General features: G+C 41.6%; 1 protein-coding gene across 1 annotated transcript in view; it reads left to right on the top strand.

The window, feature by feature from the left end:
* The window catches only part of hsf4 (heat shock transcription factor 4), an 11,913-nt gene extending 4,759 nt beyond the window's left edge, over positions 1-7,154 (top strand). The window contains exons 7-12 of the mRNA XM_030367121.1: positions 626-725; positions 1,519-1,640; positions 1,839-2,066; positions 2,419-2,536; positions 2,904-2,969; positions 3,109-7,154. Of these exons, the coding sequence (XP_030222981.1) occupies positions 626-725; positions 1,519-1,640; positions 1,839-2,066; positions 2,419-2,536; positions 2,904-2,969; positions 3,109-3,168 (694 nt within the window). The 3' untranslated portion in view covers positions 3,169-7,154. The remainder of the gene's footprint in view (positions 1-625; positions 726-1,518; positions 1,641-1,838; positions 2,067-2,418; positions 2,537-2,903; positions 2,970-3,108) is intronic.
* Positions 7,155-15,959: the final 8,805 nt, after the last annotated feature.

The following is a 15,959-nucleotide window of genomic DNA, read 5'->3' as shown; positions in this document are numbered from 1 at the left end:
GATGCATTATGATGTACAATCCCTATTTCATTAAATAAACATTGTTAGTTTTCTAAGACTCAACAAAGGGAAACAGGACTTTATCACAGAGGTGTATTGGTAGGGGTAATCACAGGTGTATCTCACAAAGTTAATTAAATTGGCATTGGCATGTTATCGTAAGCTTAATGAGCTACGACTGTTTGTGCAAAAATTATTATACCTGTGTGATGAAGGCCTGAGAACATTAATACGTGCGGGCAAATAAGACACATTGCACAGACAAGAAGACATCTTGAGTTGGGAGTGTGTGTGCAACTAATATCAGTTTAATTTGACAGTTGATGTTAATGTTGGATTTGTAGAGCATTGATTTGGGACTTTAGAAAGGAAGAGGTGTCCCATTATTGAAAAACGAATCCTCTAAACATCACGATTTCAAGCAAAAGCCCATTTGATAATTAAATACTATTGAAAATAGTATTTTTTCTCCAAACAATTTTTTCTCCAAATAAAATGCTCGCCCTTCTAATATTACAATTTTAATAAAAAAAATAAGATTAATTAAAATATGGTATTCACACATGACGGTTACAAAGGGCAGCTGCTTGCTAGATAGAATAGTCATATCTGGCTGTTTCTCTAGGCCCCTGATGTTAGATGAGGGCTCTCCCAGTCCTCCTGCCTCTAAGTTCAGCCATAGCCACACCCTGGAGAACCTACAGGAGCCATTCTACATACAGTCGGTAAGAAGACTGCACTTAACACACACCAGACTGTCTGGTATCTATACATAGCTTAGTTAAACCCTGAGTTCTCAACATAAATGTTGTTTCATCCAGCTTGAATGTGTTTTAATTGAAATATATATAAAATGGAATAACTTGAAACTGTGTGTGTGGTCAGCTGTGGATACACTCTTCAAATGTATCCACCTTTGATTAGATATTTAATTGTATAATTTAAATAAAACTCTTCTGATACAATCAGTGAGAAAATACCTGTACAATGACAAATTGAGATTATTATTATTATTATTATTAAGATTATATTATATCTAAATATTTGTTTGTTTTTTAATCATGGGGCCTAAATGGTATGTTGTTCATGAAACTAACATCAGAGGGAGACATTTCAACCCACAAACCAAAGATCAAGTTATTACTGTAAATACACATTAAGATGTAAGCTCCACAGCCCCATATATTGACATGGTAATTAAAGGTGAACTTCGGGATCTTTCAACCTGTACCCTATTTTCCCATCATTTTGGGACTATACTACAAATGTGATCATCATTCAAAGGATTGCAATGCAGCCCGTTTTGAAAGATTATGGCTGCTGCAATACTGGACCATTTTTTTAACGTTTGTCTGCAACCCATCATCGGTCCCTTAGACCGATGATTATCAGAAAATAATGAGGGTCCCGGTTAAATAATCCTAGGTTAAATACGCCATAATCCTATGGTATTGTATTACTTTCTGAAGACCTGTGAGCTTTAGATTTGATTGCCTTTTCTCCTATTTTCTTTGTCAGCCATCAAATGAAGGGGCGTCTTGCTCTACGAGTGGGATAACCGGGGGACCGATCATATCAGATGTCACTGACATGTCCCAGCCAACCAGCATGGACCTCCAGTTGCAGACGAATGAGTCAAGGTAATTGATTGAGAGTACTAATATAATGAGAGTAGTAAACAGTAATAATAAAAAAATGTAAGATATTTTGTGAGAGCGAGAGAGACCTCCCCCCAAGCAGGTCAAACACTTAGCCGTGTTGTAATGTGCCGCAGTAGCTCACCGCTGCGTGGGGGGATACGTGTGAGAGACCCTACAGAGTGTGGTTTCCCTCCACAGGGACAAGTGCCTGATGCTCATCAAGGAGGAGCCAGTCAGTCCAGGAGTCAGAGGGGGGGGAGGAGGAGCCGTTGTGGGAGCAGAAGCCGGGCTGCTCCCCGCCTCCTGTGAGGTGTGCTCTGGGGAGCCCCCCGTCCTCCCCGTGGCCATGGTCCAGTCCGTCCTGGAGGGGAGGGGCTCGGTGAGCTCGCTGGTGGAGAGGCGGAGCAAGAGAGGTGCCCTGGAGAGGTGGGCACGCACCAACACACTCACAGGCACACACGCACAAGGACATACACGGGCAAAGACACTAGTTGCATGTTTCGCACTCCGAGCAACATGAAAACTTAATAGTAAGTTTGAAAATTATGCATAATATGTTTGAGTTTGTTTAAAATACAATATAATCACAGGCATGGAAATGTAGAGCGGCACAGCTGTGTTACCACGTGTGTGTGTGTGTGTGTGTGTGTGTGTGTGTGTGTGTGTGTGTGTGTGTGTGTGTGTGTGTGTGTGCGCGCGTCTGTCTGTGCGTTTGTTTGTGTGTGTGTTTGTGTGTGTGTGTGTGTGTGTGCGTATGTGTGTGTGTGTGTGCACACAGGGGGGAGGTGTCTGACACAGTGGAGAACGTGGACATGAATCTGGAGGACTTGCAGCAGCTCCTGCTTAGGAGCCACCAGCCAGGCCCCGTGGAGACCGGGACCACGACTGTCATGGACGTCAGTACACACACCACACATGTCTGCACACAACGTACCGGGATGATACGTTTGGAAATACATTACAAATACAAATTGGACTAACGATATGTGATACTATTTATGGGAGGGAACATGGGCAGAAACCGTGAGGGATACACTCACACACGCATACAGATACACACACACACACACACACACACACACACACACACACACCACACACACACACACACACACACACACACACACACACACACACACACACACACACACACACACACGCAAGCATACAGAAACAGGTAGCACATATCGTTGTGAATGCTGAAAATGACACTTTTTGTGTTTTCTATGTGTCTTCTTCTTCTTTGCTTCCTTTGCACACCAGCCCTTCAATCTAAGCCTGCCTCTTACAGAGTGGAACTTCACTGAGATGGAGTCCAACCTGAAATCAGTGAGTCCAGAACAACACATTTATACAGACAGACTGAATGACGACTGTACAGTATGGGGGAATTAACTTTGTGATGAATGGGATAATGGAAGACATGGATTTACCCTGCATAACGCTGCCGGTGTGCATTCTGTTGTAGTACATGTTCCAGAACCAGGAAGCTGAAGCCTTTTCCACTAGTGGCTGTGAGGAGCAATGACGGACCAACCACAGGCCAAAGATTGACCGAGTAAGAAGTAGAAGCCAGTGTAAGAGTAGGGGTGAAGTCTCTATCACCGCTCTCTATCTTCTTCCTCTATGAAGAACATGTGAATGTGAGTCTTTCTGTCCGCCAAACCAAAGAAGCTGCCATCCCCCTACACATGCTGCCATTCATTCATGCAAAACTCCCAGCAGTTTTAATAGAAGACAATGGAGCCTGGAGAAGTACATTGGAATCATCTTGCAGTCATCTTTTCAGACCCTCCTCTTCATATCTCCAATTGACAAAAAATAAAAAATACTTCCATACACCGACAGCTGTGTGGTGGACCCACAGCTCCGTGTGAGGACCCATGCTGCTAGGAGAACCAGATGATCAGTTCAGGACAACACCGACAAGTCCCTGGGCCTCACAGGCCACGGGACATCTTTGAAACCGGATGGATTCTTCATCACACCATCGCTGTTTCACCACATGGGAAATGATAAGGGGCTGATGTGCTGCAGTGCTTGCTCCATGGCAATGGCAGGGTACTTCCTCACAGCGATGGGCAGCATGTCAGTTAATTGGTGGCGGTGGTGGCGGTGATGGTAAACAATGACAGTGTTTTTACTGATGAGCACTATGTGCATGGTGACAACAACAGCAACTCAGCTCGCCAGGCGCAATGAGGGCTTATCAGCTGTTGATCAGGGATACTTCAGCAGGCGACCAGAAGGAGCCAATCATGGGAGCCACCAGTAACCCTTCCAGGTACTAGGGGACCCCGCCCACTGACATTCATAGACTATGGTTGGTAAGGTTGTAACTCAAAGTGGTTATTCCAACACCAACATTGGGGGTGTTTATAACCAGATCCCAATAACCACACAGATTACTGGAGAATGTAACAGAAGAAATAATACTTGGTTTGTATGCACTTTAGTCATTGTGTGTTAGTGTGAGTGTTCTTGCTTATGGAGGTGACGTTTGGAGATGAATATTTGGAGGTGGATATTTGGTAACGCTTTATGATAACGTTTGGTCTTATTGTGCGTTCACACCAGAAGCGAATATTTGCAATGGGCCGCGTGTTTGCCCAAGCAAACAAACTTTACTAAACTTTACACCAACGTTTTTTTCCAACCATTCATTCTAAATAATGGTTGGGATAACCGCCAGTACGAGTCTTTTCTTGTTTTGGAAGTACCAGACTTGCATTGACTTTGTATTGATTATCGCCGTGCCTTCGTTCGCAGTGTGAACACACAATAAAGTAATTTAGAAACCTTTAGTTAATGGTTAACCAAACATTAATAAACATTTGTAGATTATTAATAAGTGCTATGGATATCAACAGCCTACCAGCCGACTGTTGATCTATCCATCATACATCTGGGCGGACACACTTGTTATCACTAGAGGGTCAATTTAGAATACATGGTTTGTAATGTCAAATCAACATCACTGTTGATAAAATAGGGCCCTTTAACATAGCACTTATTAGTGCTATGTGTTAGTGTACATTAATGTGCTAGTGTACATTAATGTTTGGTTAATGATTACTTTCTCAATAATTAAAGCATTATAAATGAATCCTTTCTTAATTATTAGGTCATTATTAACTAAAGGCTTTTAAATTACTTATGAGATAACATTATTATGAGATGTCACCGGGCATTTTTTTTTGCATTATTTTCATGGTCCACAAGATATGTTAATTATGTTTACAAAAATCTTAAAAAATATATATATATATTGAAATACAATGATAAAGCGCTCCTTCGTGACGCATTACCCTTTGAAAACAATAACTGTCTATTTGCCAGCCTATTATACAGGCATTGATAAACATTGTACTCTCAGTCTATTTCAATGTTATGGGTCAAAATGGATTGGAAGGATTTTTCATATATAGCAATAATATTATATTGCATCTTTGCACATGTTGTATCTATCTTTTGAGGAAGAGCTCAAGTATACAGAATGCATACTATATTTTTCTTGAAATGGCCTGGGGCTACCTTGACCTGACAGAGTGAGAAAACTCTGGCTCTGCCTGTCTTAATGTCACAAACAGGACTTTTATTTCAAAATTTGATAGTTAAAACAGCAAAAGGAAACTGCAATGCTCACAGCTATTTGCTATGTTCCATTACATTTGGGGTTCCCAGTTCTGTGTTCAGTGTACTTTAAAATGCATCCACTAATGTAATAGGTCCTTATGGACAACTCAATCAGCAACCAAATAATAATAACTTCGAAAATACATTTAGATTTCTATGGTATTTACTTCCAAGCTTTGAATAGTTTGTATCATTAAATTATCGTAAATCCATTTTACGTCATCGGTGAGCTGCGCCCTGGATGCAGGTTCATATTTCTAAGAAAAGCATGTCTTATATACATATACTACTTTTGGAAAACTAGAACCAGTTCTTAACATACTCCATTGTGCAATATTAAACTCAGTCATTAAGGTTCTGAAGCTGCAACACATTAATGACATGAGGAATGTATTGAGGGGCAATAGCATTGCAGTTGGGTATGTAATAGTTGGTTAAAATAGTATTGCCTAACAGAATCTTAGCTTTCTAATAATTGCAATGGCTGTGGCAGGTACTCTATGTTAGCTTTTTATCTTAAGTATGTGTTAGAAATTATGTCCCAACCTATTCTCAAAAACGTGTTCAGATTATTACAGTTCTAAAAATAATATACCAGTAGATACTATACATTTTTGTTTCATACAAACTATTTTCGGCCTTATTAAACTAGATCTTTTAACCAATTACGATTGCTCCTAAACATTCACAAAAGGTCAAAGGGTAAATTGTAACCTCACTTAAAGGGATACGCCAAGTTATCTGTAAATACCTTTTTGCCTATTTGACCAGATTAAGATTAATTGTTTCATCAAAATTCATCATTGTTTGTCCTGAAGGGGATTTTTCTGGGTTATATTTGCTTTCCGCTTGCCAACTTAATTAACTTGCAGAGCTACAGTAGCCTCGCTCCTGTTCATGTGAGGGGTCTACGCAGGGAATGGAAATGTCGACCGAATAAATCCCCTTCTGGATGTACAATGATGAATTTGGCATTAGACAACTCCTCTGAATTTGGGTAAAACAGGCAAACACCAATTTACAGACACCTCGGTGTAACCCTTTAAGGTAAGTTATTATTTTCATGGGTAGTGTGCATGTTTGGTGGAAAGGGTAGCAAACCATGGTGTATTACAAACGATATTGCACTAAGAATTACACTTGTATGACGGTTCATTTTTCAATGAATTTATTTTTGTTCTTCCAGGTAAATTATAATATGCGTGTCGTTGAGGTTTTATTTTTTTCCATACGAGTGATATACAAATTAACTTGCTCTTTTGTTCAGCATTTTTTGTTTTTAATTTCATGCCCTTGCACTGGTAATTATCCACTGTGTATTCAAATGAACTTTACGCTTGTCACATTGCTGATTATGAATATTTTGTTGGTTAACTAACTTGGAGTATTCCTCTCTTGTAATGAAGCCTATAGCGTCCCAAAAGCATCTTTGCACTACGCTCCTACAATGCAATATGATCACATTTCCTCCGCCATTGCCTGATATAATACATGACAATCCAACAGATAAATAGTAGGCCTACTTCCACACATACACAATCCCTCATACATACAACATTACAACAATACCAATCCATTGATGGACATTGTTTCGATATCTAACTCCTATAACTCCTTTTTCAGTAATTTTCGGGGTGAATCGGTTAATCGGCTGAGTCACTTCATCCATTTAAATTTAAGTGAGTTGGGCAATGAGTGCCATTCTGCAGTTGCTTTTGCTAAAGTAAGCCTCTTGATGCTGCTGGATAGGTTAATTATTTAACACTATCTACATTAATTAGTGTATATTACAGTTTATTGCAAAAGAGTCTTGAACATGTATGCTACATTTGTATGAAAAAATACATTCAAAGGTTCATTAAAAGCGTTTCATCCTTGCATCAATCTTTTATTTATGTTAATCTCTCACTGAATTCAATTTACAAAGAGCATGACAGTGCCAAACGATTTATCAGAGGAATCGTTGTGATTCCAAACGCACATTTCATGTGGAATATTATTTGCTATGAACCACTATTGACATGACTTAAGAAGATTTTTTTTGTGGATTCAAAAGTAAAAATATTTGATTGCCCAGGCGACAAACAGGAAATTGTGTAGGTTGCAGTGCATACCTTATGCAAACCTTTCAACAAACAAGATAAAAATAACAGGTGAAAGGTATGACTGCAAAGCAAACGGTTATATATCAGGGGAGAAGCTGTGAAGGTCAAGCATTTCCCACTCTGGTTTACTGGCCCGGCTCAGAATGGTTCAACTCGGCCGGGCAGCCTGGTGCATCTGAGATTTGCATTGCCATGACAACTGGGCTACCCGCTTGAAGTTGTGTCTGTGACTGATGACACGCTTGTTGATGACACGAAAACACATAGTGTCACAACTTGTCCCATTGAAATTGTGCATAGCAAGAAAGAACATTCAGTGTTCCAAGTGCGGACTGACAACCACTGAGTCACTCTTGACCCAGTCCCACTGTCAGGGGAGAGCACAACATACATGAGTATATATAGTCCTGAACCTCATTAGGCTCACACGCCACAGCTGCATCTGTCCCTGAGATTGAGCCGCCCTGCCCACCTGTCTGCAGCTCCCGCCCCCCTCACGTCACAATAGGCTATGTGTTTATGTCACTCAACACAAGTAGCCAAGCAATGTTATGAGACAGCTTCAGAGCTGATATTGTTGAAAAAGAATGTCTTTCTTGTTTAATGCATTACCATTTATTTATCAGAAAATTCTTTGTATATAAATGTTTCAGGCATTTCAGGTACTTCTCTTTGAGGCATCTTTGTGTCTCGAATGTTTGCCAACGAGGACTCTGGTTGTCATATTCTTGGATGTGATTTCCCTGAATGTGTTGAACTGTCCATGAGTGTGGTGGCCACACGTTCTGTTGTTACTGCTCTCTGCCACAGCTGCTGGTTCATGTTGGAGTGCTGGGTCTCAGATGGCAGCACTTTAAAGCACCCATCAGCCAGAAAGCCTGAGTAACAGAGGGCTGGGAAACACTCAACGTTAACCAGGCCACGGTGAGGAGCATTAGAGTGAAGATAACTCGATCTGTCTGATCATCTGTCCATATATCCATCTATCGGTCCGTCCATTCATCCATGTTGCCTCAAGATCACACAAGGCAGTTCCTCCCATAGCTATTAGTAGTGTAGAAAGCTTTCAAAGCAGGCATTTCAGGAAATCCTTTTATCTCTCATCCACTTTCTTGGAAAAAGTTTGGATTAGTGCACCGGAGTAGTATCTGCACCTCCAGATTGGCTTCAGCGTCACCCTCCTTCTTCCGTGTTCCACTCCGTCTTGCACCGACAGCCATCCCCGACTCCTCTCTCTTTAATTCTCATCCATATTCATCTCTTCTTTTCCAGGCAGCAAGCCTCTTTCAACCCAAACTTCACACCAAAACCCCCCCCCCCCCCCCCCCCCACATATCCCCCCACACACAAACACACAGTGTCACACACACACACACACACACACACACACACAAAAAAAGACAGACACACACACACACCTTATTATCACCCCCCACCCCCTCATCCACCCATTCCTGTGATTGGTTTCAGCTCCATCTCCCTGGTCACCCGTTTTCCAGTCACTCCATGACAGTGTGTCACTCCAGCCGCCTCCTTTGCTTCCTCTGCCTCCTGCGTCTTCCTCTGGCACCTGTTTGCCCCTCTCTCTTTCCCTCTTCTCCCTCTTCCCCATGTGCAGGTCCTCCACTCCTTCCTTGCTGCTCCCTCTCAATGCATAATTCAGGTTGAGTGCTGTCTGGAACGCTAAACTCACTGGACGCACATGCAAGCACACACGCACGCACACGCACATGCACAAAGCACAAATAAACCCACACAAACGCATGCCCTTTTCCTCTGTATGAAGAAGGGCACGGCAGCACAGGGCAACATGCAAACTACACATCCGTGTACTGTTTCTCTATGTGCCTGCTTCTTGCAATTTGTCTCGCTGTATTTAATTGGTTTGTTTAAAACATAGATCACTGGGTTGCTGTAACATGGCCAGCTGTAAGTTAGAAATGGTAAGACTGGAATGGTAAGGCAGCGTGTTTCATATACAACAACAGCAGCATGCAGTGGACATGCTGAACCACAGCCAGCAGCACAATAAGCCCAGCCGAAACTAGACAGAACGAATGTCTAGAGTTAAAAAAAGCCTTACTGGAAGATGGGAGAAAAAAAGCTGCTTAGCAAGAATGTTGACATCTCCCTTCCTGCGTGTGTTGTGCGTCATCACAAACTCAGAGAGATAAGAGATCTAATAGAGAATTCATGTGACTTCCCCACTTCTTAGCGATCATAGCAGTTAACACATTTAATCTTAATGCTGAATATTAGGAGAGGCTGAGTACAAAGATTAACCCTAGCAGAGATAGAAAAACTGAAATAGTGATTTTATATTAAATTGACAAACATTACACACAGTGTCACTGACGATATCAGACAAAGATTTACTTTACTCATTGCAGATATGTCTTTACACATATTTCCCATGCTAACCAACAACTCAACCAACTTCTTGAGCTACCAAACTATTAAAGACGCAGACTCAATTTATATGTTAAAAAGATTAGGGAAAATTCAAATTCCCTGTAATTTGAATGAGAGAATAGGTTGATGAATGAGATAATAGGTTGTTGGAACAGGTCGTCCAAAGTGACCCATCTGAACGTTTTAGCTCCCTATGGACTGGTCCATGAAACAACCATAGGTCACGTATGTCAGGGTTCTGCCTGCCAAAATAAAATGGGTGACAATCGTTTCCAAACGTTGATTTTGTGCATTTTGTAGTACAAGATAATCATGACCGTTTCTTAGGTTGTTGAAGTTTTAATGCATCAATAAAGTAAAAGGAAGACAAAAAGGACTTTCAAAAGGACGCTAACATTTTCAACATGGGGGTTGAAGATATACAGGAACTAATGTGAACTCGCATTACTTCCTGGACTTCCAGGATTTTTGACAGAGCCTCTCAGACGTGTATGAGACCTAGTTGATCAGAACGTGTCTTCTTGGACCACTGGGCTATGTGCAGCGACCTAGTCTTACGTTGCTGACCATAGCCCCCTTTTTCCATTTTCACAGAGCTATCCCACGACGCTCCCTGATCCATAGGCCCAATGTCCAAATTCCTATCTCTTTCCAATTAATTTAGAGGAATTTATTGGATGCCTTTTATTTCCAATGTGTTTCGCTGGCGCATTTGATGATGCTTTGTAAGTCACTTCATGTAGGGCTAGAGCCACCAAATTGAATAGCATATATCCTTGAGGCCCTCTTTCATATAAAAGAGGCCCTATAGGTCTACCCATAGAAGAAGAAGAAATGTCATCCCTGCGTCACTTGAAAATCCAAGTATATATTGAAAGATCATCGTCTTGTGAAACAAAATTAATTCAGAAAAATGAACCGTTGAAATGGATTTCTATCAGTGGAAGCAAAATGAACATCAACCTCTGTACCACAAGCGCCCCAATCCGTCCACAAAGAAGAATTAATTTCCTCCCTGGGTCACTCAAATGTTTCTTTATTTGAAAGAACATCACAAAGACATTGATTCAAACAACATGCAAGCTGAGGGGTTTCAGGGATAACAGCGCCGTCCACATGAACCACCAAGGCCATGATATAAAACGTTACACTAACTATTTAATAGTCAACATCATATACCTCCACTGACTAAAGATGATGAAAATATGTGCATCTTATTGGTACAAATGAAATCAAAACACAGGTACGTTCACACCGAAAGCTGTAAAAGATGCAAAATTGCAGAATAGCTCTAAACGCAACACCAAAATATTTATATCGCTCTTGTCGCTCATCCCGTGAACCATATGAATGTTCTTTCTTGCTCCTCAATACATTCCGATTGGTTGTTGGGTCATTTAAAGCTAAATCGCTGACAGCTATTTGCATAAAGTTGAGCTGTTTTCAACTCTCATTTACAGCTTTACAGCTATCGCTCAAGCGTTTTATCGCTCCTATCGCTTTATTGCTCATGTCTTATATAAAGTCAATTGCCGTTTATCGCTCATAACACTTTATAGCTTTTGGTCTGAACGTACAGTAGCCTAATGCTGAAACTCTCGTAAAATGTTTCATTTTCATGTCATCCATTTTGTCTTTGCCACGACAGAACCTCGACGTATGGGACATATTGGTCGTTCTTCCGACAGTTGATAGGGAGCTAAAATATTCATAGGCTATGGGTCGTTTTGGATGACCTATACAAATGAGCTATTCTATCGTTTTGGTTGGGGGACATGCTGAGCAGAGAGTGGGCTCCCTGAACAAGATTATGCTGATGATCGCTCACACCATCTGCTGGCACCTCTGGAGGCACAATATGAACACAGTTTGGAGCCAGAGGCGTGTTTAGAGAGCTGCAGCCCCGTCCTCAACGATAGTTTACCAGCTTCAGCATCGGCCAGCTGTTCCAAGAGAAGTGCAGCACATAATGATGCAGAGAAAGACCTGCTGATGGATTGTATCGACCTGTTTTCGTTGCTCAGACTGCTCCCACATAGAGTTTCTGGAAACAACAGACTGAATCAGCAGATAATATAAGTATAGATGATGATGGCTGTTACTATGGGGATATAATGAAGAATATCCTGATGAACCGCAGGTTCAGCGCACTTTCAAATAGAAATGCAAATTAAAGAGCCAAAATGAACGTTTGTTGACACAGGCTAATTATTTATTTGCAACAGTTCTGCTACTTATTCATAATATAAAAGAAACAAAATAAATCAACTGGTTTAAGGTTTTATGAACCTATTTCTGGAATAAGCTAAAGCGAAATCGGAACTTCAAATACCCTTCCCTTGGAGGGGCCTGAAAACGTTACTTGCAAATAGCCTAAAGGTGCGGCCACACTGAACGCGTTACTGTGCGTTCACACCAAACGCTATGGGGCAACAAGATCCCATACAAAGTGAACGTAGAGACGCGTATCAGGCGAATTTTCGCGAGAGAAAACCGGCGACAAGTTTTGATTTGTCACGCCACACTTTCGCCGTGCACAGGCGAGCGCGTTCACGAGGATTTTTGACGCGACAAATTCGCTCGAGTTGAAATATTTCAACTTTGACGCAAATTTTGCGTAATGACAGCCAATCAGCGTTCAACAGCGTGGCCACTGAGTGACATGTGTAACGTAACAGCCAATCAGCGTTCAACCGTCAAACTCAGTGCAGTGCAGCCCGGGGTGAACTGCAGCATGGAGGAGAAAGTGATTGTTGCCGTTTGCGACTCCCGGAGCTCTATATATAATAGTATATAATATAATTGTATAAATAATATCACGGCCAAAAGCTCTGTGCGCCTTCGGATGGCCGTAGCGCGGGGAGCACTCATAGGGATTGGGCTTCTCGGGGTTTGTTTACCGGCGTTGCTATGGTTTCCAGTCTTGTGTGTTCCAACTAGAGCTGTAGCGACGCGTCGATGATGTCGACGTGTCGACGTCAAAAATTCGTCGACGTCAAATTTCTCCGTCAACGATTTTCGTGGACAATGGACAACAACACAGAGAACACAGTTCGCACTTTGCTGAGTCTGTTGCTTATTTGGATATATGTTTACCGTTTAATGGGAAAGAAGGCTCGTCGCCTTTATTATGTCCGTGGTCGTCGCATGGACTATACGTCATCCAGCTCAGGTTGCGTAGCCATGCGTGTGCGCGTGTTGGCTCATTAGCATCTGTACCGTAGCGGCCCGTGCCGTAGCAGCACACCTCTCCCAAGTGGCCAAATTGGCCTGGCCTGGCCAGACTGGCCACACTCACACTGGCAGATTTGAGCACGGTTAGGTGTGAAAACGGCCACGGCCAGATGGCCTAGTGTGAGTGCAACCTTAAACACTCAGGAATGTCTGTACTGTGCACTGGACAGTGTTGGTTTTTGCACTGCATTTTATTGATCTTTTGTACAGGAGAGATTTATGTTGGGACTGTTACTGAAAACAGGAATTTTATATTGTGTTAAACACTCAGGAATGTCTACTGTGCACTGCACAGTGTTTTGAATTTTTTGAACAAGAGTTATGTTGGTACTGTGAAAGAGTAAACGGGCTGGCCTTTCATTTTGTATAATAGTGAAACTATTTTATTTATTTTATTTTGTGTAAAGCAGAAGGTTTTTTGCTGTGCAAAACTGTTGTTAAATAAAGTATATTATTAAGAATTTTTTGGTATTTATTTGAGATACATTATGGTTTTTATTAATCGAGCAACAGAAATAGATAATCATCCAATTAGTCATTAGATTAGTAGACTAATCGATGAAATAATCGCCCGATTAATCGTTTAATAAATAATCGTTTATCCCCAGCCCTAGTTCCAACGGTTTATTAGGTAGGCCTACCTAAAAAATCTCTGTCTAATCGATACTTCATTCACTGCCTCTTCCGTGGTCATTACAATATTATGAATAGACGGCGTCAGGTCCTCCGACGTCTCTCTCTCTTCCACAAAAGGTAAAGACATGCAATGGTTGTTATCTTGTTGTGGCGCGACAATTTCGACAAAACTTGCACAGCGACAGATTATGATTTGTGGCGCGACAAAACTTCGGCAACAACTCGAACGGGCGACAAATGTCGCGTTTGGTGTGAACGCAGTTACGCGCGTTAGAGGCGTTGAAAATCTGCATTTTTTGCATAGGGAACCTTTCGTTTATGCGCGTAGATGCGTTACACGCGCTAAAGCAGCGCGTTACTTTGCGTTCACACCAAACGCAGCGGGGCGACAAGATCCCATACAAAGTGAACGTAGAGATGCGTATCGGGCAAATTTTTCGTGAGAGAAAACCGGCGACAAGTTTTGATTTGTCGCGCCACACTTTCGCCGTGCACAGGCAAGCGCGTTCACGAGGATTTGAGGCGTGACAAATTCGCTCGAGTTGAAATATTTCAACTTTGACGCGAGTCGCAAACGGCAACAATCAATTTCTCCTCCATGCTGCAGTTCAGCCCGGACTGCACTGCACTGAGTTTGATGGTTGAACGCTGATTGGCTGCTCGGTTACACATGTCACTCAGTGGCCACGCTGTTGAATGCTGATTGGCAGTCATCACGGGAAATTCGCGTCAAAGTTGAAATATTTCAACTCAAGCGAATTTGTTGCGCCACAAATCCTCGTGAACGCGCTCGCTTGTGCACGGCGAAAGTGTGGCTAATCAAAACTATTTGCCCGATTCGCCCGATACGCTTCTCTATGTTCATGGGATCTTGTCGCCCCGTATGGGATCTTGTCGCCCCGTCGCGTTTGGTGTGAATGCACCGTAACGCGTTCAGTGTGGCCGCACCTTAACCTGTGAAGGTTTGATTGATGTGTTGATTAATGGGTACATTTCTTGTTTGTGAGTCTTTCTGTTAAATTAAGGTAAAAAAAGGGTCCTCATTCTCATCGTGAATCCGCTTACCCGGGGTCAGGTCGCGCGTTAGCTTGAGTGGTGTATGTGCTAGCCCTGTCAGAAATTGGACACTAACATACACACTCACACACAAAAGCAATGCATATGCATATCGAACTAACTTATCCTAACCTAAATGTCCCCCTCCAGGCAGTGAAACATGTGCTGTAAATCATGAACGTTTGGTTATTTGAGGTGTGCGTGGTGTGTGTGTGTGTGTGTGTGTATGTGTGTGTGCGCGCGTGTGTGTGTGTGTGTGTGTGTGTGTGTGTGTGTGTGTGTGTGTGTGTGTGTGTGTGTGTGTGTGTGTGTGTGTGTGTGTGTGTGTGTGCGTGTTTGTTTATGCGTGTGTGTAATTAATTCTACGGTAATACAACATATGAACAATACAGTAAATGTTACATAGTTGGAGACATACGTTTGCATAAATTATCATTGACTAAGAAGTATTGGACATTCACTTGTAGGACTACTTTGAAAATGGATGACTTATGACTTTACACTTACTTATTAACTTTCTGTGGATCTTAAGCATTAAAATACAACCTCTTCCGCCCCCTTGTGGCCACATCCTCTTGAACAATGGAACAATGACGGGCCATGATCATATCAGTTCTTAATTTCTTGATTAAATAACAGTCATGGGAACATGATTAAGATGAATCATGTTTCCTTGACTTCAGGAATAGACAGAGGCGTAGCAACCGATCTCTCCTCCCTCCCTAATCTCGACACAGATTTCAATATTTGGTCGGCTTAAATAACTTAACGAAATAACTCAACGAATAAAGGCCAAAACATCGTTTTTATAAATGTTTGAGCAAATTGAGGATAAACTTCCTCAGTGCAGTCAAAATATTACAAGTGAAAGGCAGAAAACGCTAGAAAACGGAATGTATTTCTTTCAACAGAATCAACCAATGTTATTATTGTTATAATGAAGAGATATTAATTAAGGATTTTAAAGGAATGTTAATTACCTGTTCGTAATGCACCCTTCTGCAAGTATTTCCTATTGTATCTACCTCTTAACAAAAATATGTAACGTTGTATCTAGATACAAAGCTTGATCTTGGGTGGAGAAAGATATTAATGCAAAGCTTTTACTCCACACAGACAAACACGCACACAGAAGCACGCATGCACTTATTTGTTGCATAATTTGAATAAAAAGGTACTACTAGGTAATATAAAATAGGCTACTAGATAATCTTTGTGAATTTATCAAAACAACGTTGAG

This window comes from Gadus morhua, chromosome 9 (assembly GCF_902167405.1).
Source record: "Gadus morhua chromosome 9, gadMor3.0, whole genome shotgun sequence".
Taxonomy (NCBI): Eukaryota; Metazoa; Chordata; class Actinopteri; order Gadiformes; family Gadidae; genus Gadus; species Gadus morhua.
This window is presented reverse-complemented; position numbering and strand designations above follow the sequence as displayed.